General features: G+C 42.4%; 2 protein-coding genes across 5 annotated transcripts in view; one reads left to right on the top strand and one right to left on the bottom strand.

Annotated features, from left to right (window-relative positions):
- The window catches only part of LOC114245449 (GTPase-activating Rap/Ran-GAP domain-like protein 3), a 216169-nt gene that overhangs the window by 93936 nt on the left and 109166 nt on the right, over positions 1-13067 (top strand). The gene's annotated exons all lie outside the window — the stretch shown is intronic.
- Positions 7195-9084, bottom strand: LOC149501424 (uncharacterized). The gene has a single exon (XM_089733028.1). The coding sequence runs from the start codon at positions 8758-8760 to the stop codon at positions 7615-7617; it is 1146 nt and encodes a 381-aa protein (XP_089589154.1). The 5' UTR covers positions 8761-9084; the 3' UTR covers positions 7195-7614.

Genomic DNA, 13067 nt, shown 5'->3' with positions numbered 1-13067 from the left:
CACCCATCTAAGCAATAAAAAAAATATATAATTATAATAGTATTGTTACTTGGCTAATTTACGAAAGCGTCATGTTCAAAATTGTGGTTTACAGGAGAGCGTTTTAAAGTTTCAATTTCATATGTAATCATAAATCATAAAAGTAGCTTCTATTTTTTAGTATTGATTTCAAGTATTCAATTTAGGTTGGTTCTAATGATATAATATCACGAGTGCTAAATCATTTTAAACACTGCAATAGTTCTGTTCTAATTGCAAGAAATACAAACAATAAACAAGAAATTATAGTACCTATATTCTTCGATTTTCGCAAATTGCAGCCGTAATTAAAACTACTTTTACGGTTTAATCAGCCGTTTTTTTATTGTCATTACATCATTCCCTACATTTCGAATGTGTTACGTGTAAACAGTTTACGTGGTCACGAACTGCGTAAAGTGGTTGCAATTAAACAAGAACTAAGTTGGTCGTAATTTGCGAATGCCAAATTATTGACATGCAGACAATACGCTACAATAGATAAACACAATATGTTTCTAGCTGCTTAAGGAGTTGTTTAATGTTTTGAAGTCGTCGTGGCCTAAGGGATAAGACGTCCGGTGCATTCGTGTTGAGCGATGCACCGGTGTTCGAATCCCAGGCGGGACCAATTTTTCTAATGAATTACGTACTGAACAAATGTTTACGATTGACTTCCACGATGAAGGAACAACATCGTGTAATAAAAATGAAACCAGCAAAATTATAATTTGCGTAATTACTGGTGGTAGGACCTCTTGTGAGTCCGCGCGGGTAGGTACCACCGCCCTGCCTATTTCTGCCGTGAAACAGTAATGCGTTTCGGTTTGAAGGGTGGGGCAGCCGTTGTAACTATACTTGAGACCTTAGAACTTATCTCAAGGTGGGTGGCGCATTTATGTCGTAGATGTCTATGGGCTCCAGTAACCACTTAACACCAGGTGGGCTGTGAGCTCGTCCACCCATCTAAGCATAAAAAAAAAACAACTAATTGTTTTAATTTGCGAATGCCAAATTATTGACATGCAGACAATACGCTACAATAGATAAACACAATATGTTTCTACCTGTTTAAGCAGTGGTTAAATGTACGAATACAGGTAGGTATTCTAATCACAGGAAGTAGGCACATTCAGGGTCACAGGGTTACCGTAACTAATGGTTTTAATCTGAAGTGGGAACGCACTCGAGTGTAAGGCACTCATTTGAATTTTGATATTATTATTTTGTAAAATATATTAAGAGTTCAAAAATTATATTATTTAAATACTTACTGCAAAATTTTGGTAAACAACTCTAAGCGCAATATAACGCAAATAGATACGTCAATTTCGCTGACCACCTTAAGGATATGATTTCGAAATCTCAATCGTTTTGGTATAAGGGCTGTATCTTAAAACCAGAACGCATATTTATTTCGCGCCAGAAACTATCTGGTGGTGATACATAATGTCCATTAGCGTTCTTTATTTAGCATTAAAAATACAGCTTATTCTTAATACATAATAAAGAACTTTAAACTTTCTGGTTTGAGCCCCGAGAGCTCATTTACACGTTAGGGTTACGCTGACATAGCCTCTCAAGGCGGCGGGTGTGTGTGGCAGGTATGTTTCACACGATAGAATAGATTTAAAAAACTCTATTTACCGTGAAATAAAACGTATACATATTAAAAAGATGTATCAATAATTCTTCTTCTTTGTCTCCAAATTTAAAAACATAAATTGAATGTCGTCCTTCACCGGAAATCAGATCCAGAATCAGCATAATGCTGGCTGCATGTAAACAAGGCTTGTTTTCGTCGGAACTAGGGAGGGAAAACACGTTCCTGGTATTTGCTATTATTAAAAATGATATTTTATTATTAGGTATTCAGTACTAGTATTCTGTGCCAATTACTAAATATCAATTATATTATTCTTATACGATTGCAATATTTCATCACCAGTAATTACGAGGAGGGATCAAAAATTAGTGAGAATGATATAGAATATAATGACTATTGATAACTTAATAATTTCTTTTTCTACATAGTCTCCGAGTCTCTTTACACATCGATGGGAAGCGAATTAGTATTAATACTAGATATGACTGGAAAGTGTTATCAGGATCTCGATCCTGGACTGATCTTGTATTATCGAACAGACTGTCATCCTTAAGATGTAAAAGTTATCAATGGCCACAAGAGCTTCTTGAAAAGTTTAAATCGTACCCCAGTAAGAAAGATTTTCACCGGGAATAACAATATAGTAATTTTCCTCAAGACCGACAATGTCATTATAATCTAATTCAAATAAAAGGCTTATTGCAGCAGCTTTCATAGCAATTATCAATAAATACTTTATTTAAGAACATATTGCATATAACATGTTGCTTTTTAATACGTCCAAAATCTGTGGTGAGGTTAAAGTTTGTGGCTGCGTACTTTTAAAAAGAATGCAAGCTTTTTAAAACTCTGCGAGTTAATGGACTTGGTGATGATAAGTTATGGCTCTTGAATAATTTTATGAACAACGTAGTCTCTTTTAAATTAAATGATAAATTTTGTTGTCTAACGAAAGTTTTTAATTAAATAATGTCATGAAAATGAATACGAGTGAAATGCCGAAAATATGTACTAGAAAGCGTAGCACGACATAGTTAATGTAGCAATTTTAGTAACTACTCTTATACACCATAATATGTCAAATTGGGTAAGGTGGAAACTATCGTGATGTCTATGGAGACAATTTACCGATTAACACCAGGTTGATTTGGAATTCATTAAAAGGCCAAAAAATCCTTGACCACATCGGGTATGATTCGGTGCTTATGAGCTTCCGCACAATCTGTTACACGCTTGATTTCGATTCGTGAGTCTGTCTGTGTTGTTACTGCTGAAACGGCACTCGTTGTTGGTGGAATCATAAGATCGGTTCTCAACGCTTCGTCTAGTGTATGTCCCAGGCTCTGAGGTTTCACGGACATTATCGTGGTTGGAGACGTCCGCATTAAGATCGAAGCACAACTAAATTACCTCGGACAGTCTTTAGACGTTTTGAGCTCATTTCGTTGACCTGGTGCTACGACTGTTGGACATGACCAGCGCCTTGGGCCGACGTCTACCTAATACCGGAAAGCCTGATCAGGCGACAAACCACCTCAATGTAGGAATGATACATATAATCGATTACCCTATCCAGAGTTCGTGTATCCCTGATCGTCAGAGTGTCGACGCTATTGCTGCGACCAATTTGCCATCACGGCCGTTACTATATTTTCAGTAAACAGGCGTATAATCCTTACACCACAAACGCTCTAAGTTTAATTTTTTTTTTCCAAATGTCGACACTAAAATAAGTCGTGCTGCCACACTGTCGCGCTGGCGTTTATGTAATGAATAATTGATCGCGAATAATCGATTAAGAACTTTAGAATCGGCGCAATGGTCGATTTCACATAATACATATGACATCCATACACGGTTATATCGATAAATAATCATAATAATATCATAAATACTTTCGTTGAGTCACATGTGTGGTCAACAAAAGTGAAATTCTAGAACTGATCTTCATTTTTCATTAAAAACTACAAAATACAAAAATTCTTTATTTTCAAATACGAGTCAAAACAATACATTGAGTGGGGTCTCCTTTTAAGCGTGCAAGCCTGTACTAGGAGACTCCGCTCTTCCATAAAAGCACTTTACATACTATAATACTAATTATGCATAACAAATGTGCGTGCGTGCGTGCGTGCGTGTGTGTGTGTGTGTGTGTGTGTGTGTATGTGTTTTACTTTATTATATTTAGTATAGCCTCTGTTTCGTCATATTTATGGATCTTAGCCATTTAGAAATACTTATTTTACACTCAGTGTATAATTTATCATATATTTTAAGCACTTTGTTTATTTTATTATATAGGAATGAAGACCTTACGTAAAATTGTCTTTGTGCAAAACTAGTCTTAATCATAGGTACAGCGGTAATCTTTTTTTTTTTTATGATTGAGAGATTACTGGTGGCCCGAAGGCCTTTCCAGTTTCACCAGGACAGGTGGGCGAGCAAAGGCTCAGCCAGGAGGGGTGGGATTTGCTAACAGCTGCCCGAGCGCCTCCGAAGGAGACCTAACAACTCAAGAGCAATTGCTTCGCGAATGAATCTACTACCGGATCGGAATCGCGACCCGCTGAGAAGATCCGGCGAGAAACTCAGCGGGCTGATGCATGGGCTAGGTTGCACGTCGACCTCTTTGTCGAGTTCGACGAGTACGGTTACTGGGGTCCCTAAGCCTGCTCCTAGTATTAGAGCTGAAGGCATCTAATGCAAAGGTTATTGGATCTGATGGATCCGTAAGGACGTGTCTAGGGCGTCGACGGTGACTGGCTCCTGCATGATCAGGATTCGGTGAGTAGTCAGCGGCGGCAACGATAAGGCGATTATCATGACGCATAGCCTTATCGAAGTACCGTTCCGACGCTGACTTCATGTATTTCTGGATTGATTCAAGGCCCAGGTCGTCGTGTAGGTCAACGTTCCTCACGAACCACGGAGCCCCGACGGCTAACCTGCAAAAGCGGGATTGTAGGGATTGGAGGGTGTCTATGTGTGTGCGGGCCGCGTGAGCGAACACCACACTCGCGTAAGTCATGAAGAGCCTTATGCAAGTTTTGTAAAGTGTCACCTTGTTCCGAAGGGGCATTTTACTCCGCTTACAGATCATGGGATAGAGTCTGCCGAGAATGAATGCGGCACGGTCGCGGACTGTTTTTATGTGTGGGCGGAATGTCATGGATGCATCCAGGGTGACTCCCAGGTACTTAACCTTCCTGACCCAGGGTATAGGTTGGCCGAAGAGGGTGATCGGGGGAGTGATATTTCTCCTCCTAATGCGGGAGGAAATAAGCGGTGTTTCCCCTTTGAAATAACACTGCTGTGCTTTTCGCCGGGTTGATGTCTATGCGCCATTTTCGGAACCACTGTCCGAGGGCTAACGAGGGCTGCGCTCTGGAGTTTACTCGCGATTAGGGACTTGTTTCTACTTGAGTAGTAAACGGTTGTGTCGTCAGTGAATAAGGCTAGCTGGGTCGGCGGCGACCGGGGAATATCATTAATAAATAAACTAAATAGGAGCGGTGAGAGAACGGGGCCTTGCGGCACTCCAGCCGTGAGTGGTCGCGGGGAGGAGCGGGTTCCCTCTACTCGATATCGAAAAGAGCGGTTCGACAAGAAGTCCCGTATGGTGAGCACGAGACTATCCGGCACGCCCATGTTGAATAGTTTGAAAATCAAACCGTTGTGCCAGACTTTGTCGAACGCTTTTGCGACGTCGAAGAAGAGAGCTCCCGTGTATAACGGTTTTGGTCGATTAAGTCCCACAAGAACGTGCTCCGTGAGGCGGTACACCTGTTGTACGCATGAGTGATTTGCACGGAATTCGAATTGTTCATCGATGAGAATGCCCTTGGATGAGACGAAGTCTGTGAGGCGTTTGTAGAGCAGACGCTCATACAGTTTGCCTAGAGACATGAGGAGGCTAATCGGGCGGTAACTCGTCGGATTATTTTTTGGTTTACCGGGTTTGTGTATGCCGATAACGTCCGCTTCTTTCCACACCTTGGTAAGATACAGTTAGCCATAGCGGCATTGAAAATAGATGCCAACATCTCGATGAGTTGGACGGGTAAAAGTTTAATAACGCGGTTAGATATACCGTCGGAACCGGGAGCCTTGCGAGGACGTAGGTCTTTGATCAGGTCTTTAACTTCCATTGAGGTGACGGGCGGTAACGCGTCCAAGGGTGGCAAGGAGGCTCTGCGTTCTACCTCACTGTCTACTAATTCTACATGAACAGGGTCCGCGGATTGAATGCTGGGCATGCACTGGGCTTACAATGTATCGGCCAGCAGCTCTGCTTTTTCGTCATCATCGAACGCCGCGAGTCGGCCTGAGGGGCCTACGAGGGGGGGGCATAGTTACTACCGTATCCGATTTGAGAGTACGAGCTAAGCGGTAGTAAGACCTTTGAGAGGGCGCGAGTCCTTCTAAGAAATCAGACCATCTGGCATCTCGGACTTCGGTGATGCGAGACTTTACGTCGCGTTCTAGGGCACGCATTCGAATACGATTTTCCGCGGTAGGATATCTATCGTACGCACGGATCGAGGCGTTCTTAGTTCTAAGGAGTTCCCTAATATCGTCGAGCAATTTGAAGCGGTGAAGGAAGTCCTCCGCTACAACTTGCTTCGATGACCTATCTAATGTCGAGGTGATGTGTGACGTTACGATGTCTATGGCTTCAGCGGTATCCTGAGGAGACGGGATAGAGTCCGGACTAAACGGAAGCGATGGTGGATCACATTCAGCCAGGCTGATGCCCAGCGTGTGCCAATTCACCACAGTCCTCGGGACGGGAACGGAATCGGGAGCGCGACCGAGCTTCATAATGACGGGACGATGGTCTGAATCTAACTCTGAAACTACTTCAATCGAATGTAAGCGCAGAGTTACGTTTTTTAATAACGCTATGTCGAGTATATCCGGGCGATGCGCGATATTTAGCGGGTAGTGAGTCGGGGTCAGCGGAGCGACGATATCGAAGGCGAGATCATCGACTAACGCGTCGAGGCGCCTGCCATTAGGGGTTGAGGTGTGAGAGTTCCACCTGACGTGTTTACAATTTAGGTCACCCGCCAGAATGACAGAGCTTCCCATGCCAAGCAGCGCCTCAATATCACTACGTAGAACAATTTTATCCCGTGGAAGATAAACGGACGCGATAACGATCGGCGCGTGTCCGGTCAGTGAGATTCGGCATACTGATGCTTCGACGTTAGAAAGCGCGGGGGGGTCGAGTGAGACGCAATGCAGGGCTCTTCTATAGTAAATGACGGTACCACCACCACGAGCAGTGAGCCTGTCATTCCTAACCATGTTGTAGTTCGCGATTTTAGGGTCGCGGCGCGCGGGCTTAAGCAGGGTCTCCTGCACCAAAAAGATGTCAATTTGATGGTCACGCAAAAAATCACAAACCTGATCACGTTGATTTGCGAGACCGTAAGCGTTAAAAAATCCTATCGTTATGGATAGGGGCTTGATTCTACTTAGGTACGCCATTGATTACCGGCGGAGTGAGGGGAGGACGTACGTATTTAACGACGCGTATACGTCAGCGTATTCTTGCACAACGGCGATGAAGTGTTGTGCAGTGGTGGCGGCGCGAATGGCGTCGCCCAAAGCATTAACGCGATCAAAGTTGATCGACTGAAAAAAGTCGATCGCTAGAGCGAGATTGTCGGACGCGGTCGGAGGGCAGGTCGCGGGGGAGGGACGAGTCGCGGGGGAGGGACGAGTCGCGGGGGAGGGACGAGTCGCGGGGGAGGGACGTATCGCGGGGGTGGGACGAGTCGCGGGGGAGAGAGTTGTAGCCGTGTTCGTGTACGGCAACGGTTTAGCCCAGGCCGAGACGCTGGGCACCGTCGCCGGCACGAAAGCAGGCTTAGCCTTCGGCACAGAGGGTGCCGTGGCTTTGATGTCTGGGCCGAAAGCTCGGAGGCGGTTTTGGCGGGCGACGCGGTGATTTATTTTAGGGGCTCGGGGGCAACCACGGTAATTCACGGGGTGACCCTGTGTTCGGCACAGGACGCAGCTAGGCGGTTCCGTAGCGGTTTTTTGATCGCGAGTGCAAAGGCTCGTGGCGTGATCGCCCAAACACTTGACGCATCGGGAGCGCGCGTGACAATTACGGGAAGAGTGCCCGTACAACTGACAGTTATGGCACTGGCTCGGAGTGCCTTTTTTATGGGGGGTTTCGACGCTGTTCGTACGTTGAAAATTTGCTTGCCCTCGGGGGTAGGCTGGAGAGCGACGAGAACCATATTGTATGGCTCCCTCCCGCGTCCTGTGTGCATGCGGTGCACGGAATTGACCGGCAGACCTTGTTCTAGAAGGTCGGCCTTGACGAGATCGGCATCTAATTCCTTTGGGATGCCGAGTATGACCGCGCAAAGTTCACGCTCCTCCTGAAGCGTATAAGTGTGGAAACTTATACGCTCCTTTCGGAGGTAGCTTGAGAGGGCCCTATGGTCGTCGGGTGTCGTTACCTTAATTTGAATCCCGTTCGCGAGGTTACGGGCGCTGATAAAATTAATTTTTTTGGCCTGAAGGGCCAGGGAAACTCGGTCCCAAGCTGCCTTCTCTTGAAGGATTACCGGGGGAGGGGTCTGAGTTTTATTTTGTACCACTGGACGCGGCGACGGTGTGGCACGGGCAGGGAGAGCGACGGAAGTCGGAGGGCGAGGGCGCGACGCGTTCGCGGCTTTACTAATTTTAGCGGCCGCGGGAGCTCGGGACTCTGCAGCGCGCTTCTTACCCTTTTGTACCAGGGTGAATCCATCCGTCGATGAGGCGGGGGCGAGGTCGACCTCCATGTCCGAGTCAGAGTCGAAGGACGAGGAGGCAGCAGGCTCGGGAGCAGGCGACCTACGGGCAGATGCAGGACGTCCGTCGGACCCTACGGAACTCGCGGATGATCGCGCCAGGGGAGCGGCGGCCACGGCGGACGACGCAGCAGTTTTACCCACTAGTATAGGCGACGCGGGAGCGGCAGGCATGGCGGACGCTGCGGTGTACGACGCGGGAGCGACGAGCGCGGCGGAATCCGCGAGAGGGCTCACGGCGTGATCGGCCTTGAAAGCCAGAAACTCAGCAGTGAGCTTTGGGTGGCGAAGTCGGAGGAATTCTGTAAATAAAGCTTCCATGATGTCTGACCCAGGTGGGGCTGTCCCGGGTCTTAAACACACTCGCCTTGCGGCGAGGCCCCAACTTCTCGGTACTTAGCGGTTCGATTGAACACAGGTGGCGATGCGGCACAATTACTGCAGGAAAAAGAAAGAACAACAAAAAAAAGGAAACAACAAAAATAAAACAAAACAAACACTTCCAGGAACACACTTTGTCGGCAGATGTGCCACGAACAAAAGCCGGGTGAACAAAGGCCGGGCTAACAATAAAACCAGGCGAACAATGGCCGGGCGATTGAGTGGTCGATGAGCACGTCCGCAGGCGGCGGGTGCTTCTGTCGGACTGACAGCGGTAATCATATGGTTACGTCTACTACTGTTTCTTACCGCGTTATATTTTATAGTTTTGTATTTTTTTAATACACAGTGTAGGATGTATAATTGTCTTACAGTGAGTAGATTGCATTCTTTATATAAAGATACAGATGGGAATTGTTTTCTCTTAAAGTACATTATTTTAATTAAAGATCTTTGTGCTCTTTCCAGGCCAAGGATATGAGTTTTAACAGCATCACCCCATACCGGAATGCAATAAATAAGAACAGATTGAACAAGAGATATGTAAATATAGTTTAAAAGATTATTATAAGAGTCCTGTGTTTGAGCATTAGAGTTCCTAGGTACTACGTGTCTTAGTGACTTAAATATCCATGATAATTCTCGAACCCTATTTATCACGTTTTCGAGATGAGGACACCATGACAGTCTCTGATCCAACATTATACCCAAGTACTTAACTACAGAGGTTCTTTCAATCACTGGACAATTACAATTTGGGTTCAATGAAGTTTGACTACAGGAATGTATTTTTATACAGTAATCTGCACTTGGTTGATTACGCGAGTCAATACTAAAACAAATGTAGTTTGATTTAGCAGTGTTCAAGGTTAACAACTTACAACTCAACCAGCTAGCTATCTGAATCAGACCTGTTTCTGTATTAGATCTTACTTCATCCCACGTGGAACCGTAAAAACAATAGCGGTATCTTCAGCATAAGAAATAATTTTAGCATTTTTATATGCATGTTACAGAGGTCGTTGATATAAATTAAAAATAAGGTTGGTCCCAGAACGCTGCCCTGGGGTACACCATTTGAAACTTCCTTACCTTATAAATTATGGACTATGAATAAAAAATATATGTATGCGCTTCTTTTGATGAGGCAAATGAGCTCATACTCTTGCTAATTATAATTTCGTTGGATCGTCGTGCACCCTAAAGAGGGTACGGGACGAGCCTCCGGGAAAATTATCGGGCAAAAAGTTGTAATTAAAAAAAAACCGTAACATACTTCATACAATGTGAAACAATGTGAATACATCTGACTTCTAACATTAAGCTAAGGCAGTTTCAATTTTTCATGTCTCCGCTCTATAGAAACAAAGTTAGAATATGGCAGAAACACAAAAGGCCGACGGTACCAATTGTGATGCGTCCATGATCATAATATACCTATACCGACGTAAAAGAGAATAGGCATACTGTTTATTTGTTTATAAATTCTACAAATTACAGTCTTTTCTTTAAGAAAACTAGATGATAAAAAATAGTCTTATTATTATTCGCCAATAGATGTCGGGAAGAGTCATAAAGTTGATTATCGATAAAGTTGATTATGGAAAACACGAATGAAACAACATTTTCTGAAAATAAATCGTCGATTTATCGCCCCCGAAATCCCCTGTATACTAAATTTTATGAAAATCTTTGAAGCCGTTTCCAAGATTCAGATTATATATATTCCAGAATATTCCTTAGTGATAGTAATTTTTGGAAACGTATATTTTATCTTATCTTATACCTTTAAACGAGCAATTCTTGTATATATCTTTTTATTTATAACGAGTAGTCCTTGAATTAATTAATTTTTCGCGTATGCCCAAATTTACTAGTTTGGAAATTAAATAGTGGAGCGCCCAGAGGTTTTATTGCAATTTTACCGAAGGAAATTTATAATCAAATAGTTGAAATAGTTTTTTTTATTTACCACTTGTTATGTTTACCAAAAATTTTAGTGCTTCATAGTTCATGTTTTGGTTATGTTTTTAAACTATAAAAATTGCGTTTGAGCAATTAATATATTGTTAGCGCTTTTTTTTAATATACTTTGGATTTCACACATTTTTTAAAGAATTCTTTGTATTAAAGGCCACGGTAATTTAATCTCGAACGGTAGCGGTTAAGATTGGAAATTACAAGATTTAAATAAAAGATGAGATAAAAGTCCAGTGTCAATCGATGGGATAACGGAATCTTCTCGAATAATCTCACAGAGACGTTGAATGCTACAGAAAAAAAGTTGCAAACTGCAATAAATTTCATTTATCAACAAAGCTATATATTTTAATAAAATTATCATATAACCTACCGCATTATAACAGTAGCACCCAGCAGTTCGATACTTAGCTGCTAACTTTGTTCGGTTTAGTTCTCGAGAATACTACAACTTAGCATGGCCCCTACAAAGCTTTATATCTCTAAACTTCCAGAGGATAACGCCGGATAATGCATACTTTAATAAAACTTTATGACGATAAAGTTATAAGCATGTAAACTGCACCATTCGGATGTATAATACTAAAAGGGGAATGCCCACTCTCCATAGTGTGCTGGGCCCAAGATGGACATCAAATATTACTCTAAAAACGGACTGTTTCAAATTCTTAAATGTATTGGATATCTAAAAAATATATTGAAATTGACGCCACTATTGTAAAAAATATATAAAATAAAAATTCGTTTTGACGTTAATTTTAATTACTTTTTTTAAACTACAATAGTAAAGTGTAGTGGCGCTCATTTGGAAGAAAGTAAATGCATATTTATTTATGACAAAATGAATGCACTAATTATTTTTTCTGTAATCTATTGTCCGCTTTAGGCCTGAAATGGGCATTCCCCTTTATGATTAATACGTTTTACATGAAACTATACTGTTTAATAGGTGGTTTTAACTCATGTGGAATATTAATTATATTGAATAACGTCTTAGCAAATATTTTTGAGATCATTAAATAACTTCGGTTCTGGTTCCGGGTTCTGTCACGAGCGGTAAATTGACGTCAGGCGAGAGTACAAGGTGGTCGTTTAGTGGATGGGTCTTTAACACCTTCGTCTGGCCTTGGCACCTTCCACCACGTATACCGCGCGCCCGCAGGATCTGGTCCCAAAACATGGTTATTCCATAGTTCACCTGACAATACCTAGATGTTTACATCGTAACGTTACCTTAGTGCCATCACTCTTCTTGAGCCATGGAAATCAAAGCCTCACTTGTATTGTTGAAACTTAGTAAGAAAAACAGATGAGATATCAATACAACTATCTACTTTTTAATAAAATTGATCGGGTTTGCTTTTTACTACAAATAAATTCATGACGTTCGTATTTACTTAGAAAAAGATGGTATCTGTCATAGGATTTGAACCAGAGCATAGTAGAGCATCACTAGCTACGAGTTCACGTATTACCCGTTAAACCGACACTTGCCCTAAGAATTACAATTAAATGAAATCATTATACATGAAACATTCACTCTGGAGTCTCAAGGTGAGATTCAAATAATGAAATGGTGTTATAGCTACATAGAGGGAGCTCTTAGTACTGTATTTAAATTACCATTACACCTACACCATTACCATAGTAATACACTTTTGTTGCTTTTAGCCATAATCACTTACCATTATTTGGTATTGAATATCTAAAAAAAGTATATTAAAAAGCATATTGTTATGACATGGCCTTATACAAACGAGGTGTGTGGAGAGTACTTAGCGGTAGGAAGCGACTTGGATGGGCTTCTGGCATTGCTGACGTCGTTGAGCGACGGTAACCACTCACCACCGGATGGGTGCTCGTCTGCCTTCAAGGACAATAACAAAAAAAACTTCATTTCTTATACTGTACGGTCGGTCTGGAATAACCCCACCCCATTACTTCACGTCGGTATCGTAAAAGGTGAATAAGGGGATTAACCGGAGACACAATTGAGTTGTAATGTCTCTGTGTTCCAGTAACCGGCTTAGACCGGCTGATCAAAACAATAAAAATAAGGCCTAGTAGGTACTGTATTTCTTCAGAAAAAATTTCAATCTCTCATCAACTTTCTTCTCATATTTCTTATGTTCTATACAATTCACTGAGGTTTTTTTGTGCCCTCGAACGTTTATCTTCCTAGTTTACAAATAAATTGAGCAAACATTAAAATCTTCTTGGGGTAATCTTTGGTATATTTGTTATTTTTTTAACTATATCTTTATCAG

The sequence above is a fragment of the Bombyx mandarina genome, chromosome 15, assembly GCF_030267445.1.
Source record: "Bombyx mandarina strain Sakado chromosome 15, ASM3026744v2".
Lineage (NCBI taxonomy): Eukaryota > Metazoa > Arthropoda > Insecta > Lepidoptera > Bombycidae > Bombyx > Bombyx mandarina.
The sequence above is the reverse complement of the archived record's forward strand: the minus strand, read 5'-3'. Positions and strand labels throughout refer to the sequence as shown.

Coding starts and splice junctions, on each gene's coding strand:
- LOC149501424 (XM_089733028.1), bottom strand. CDS start 8,760: ATGGAAGCTTTATTTACAGAATTCCTCCGACTTCGCCACCCAAAGCTC.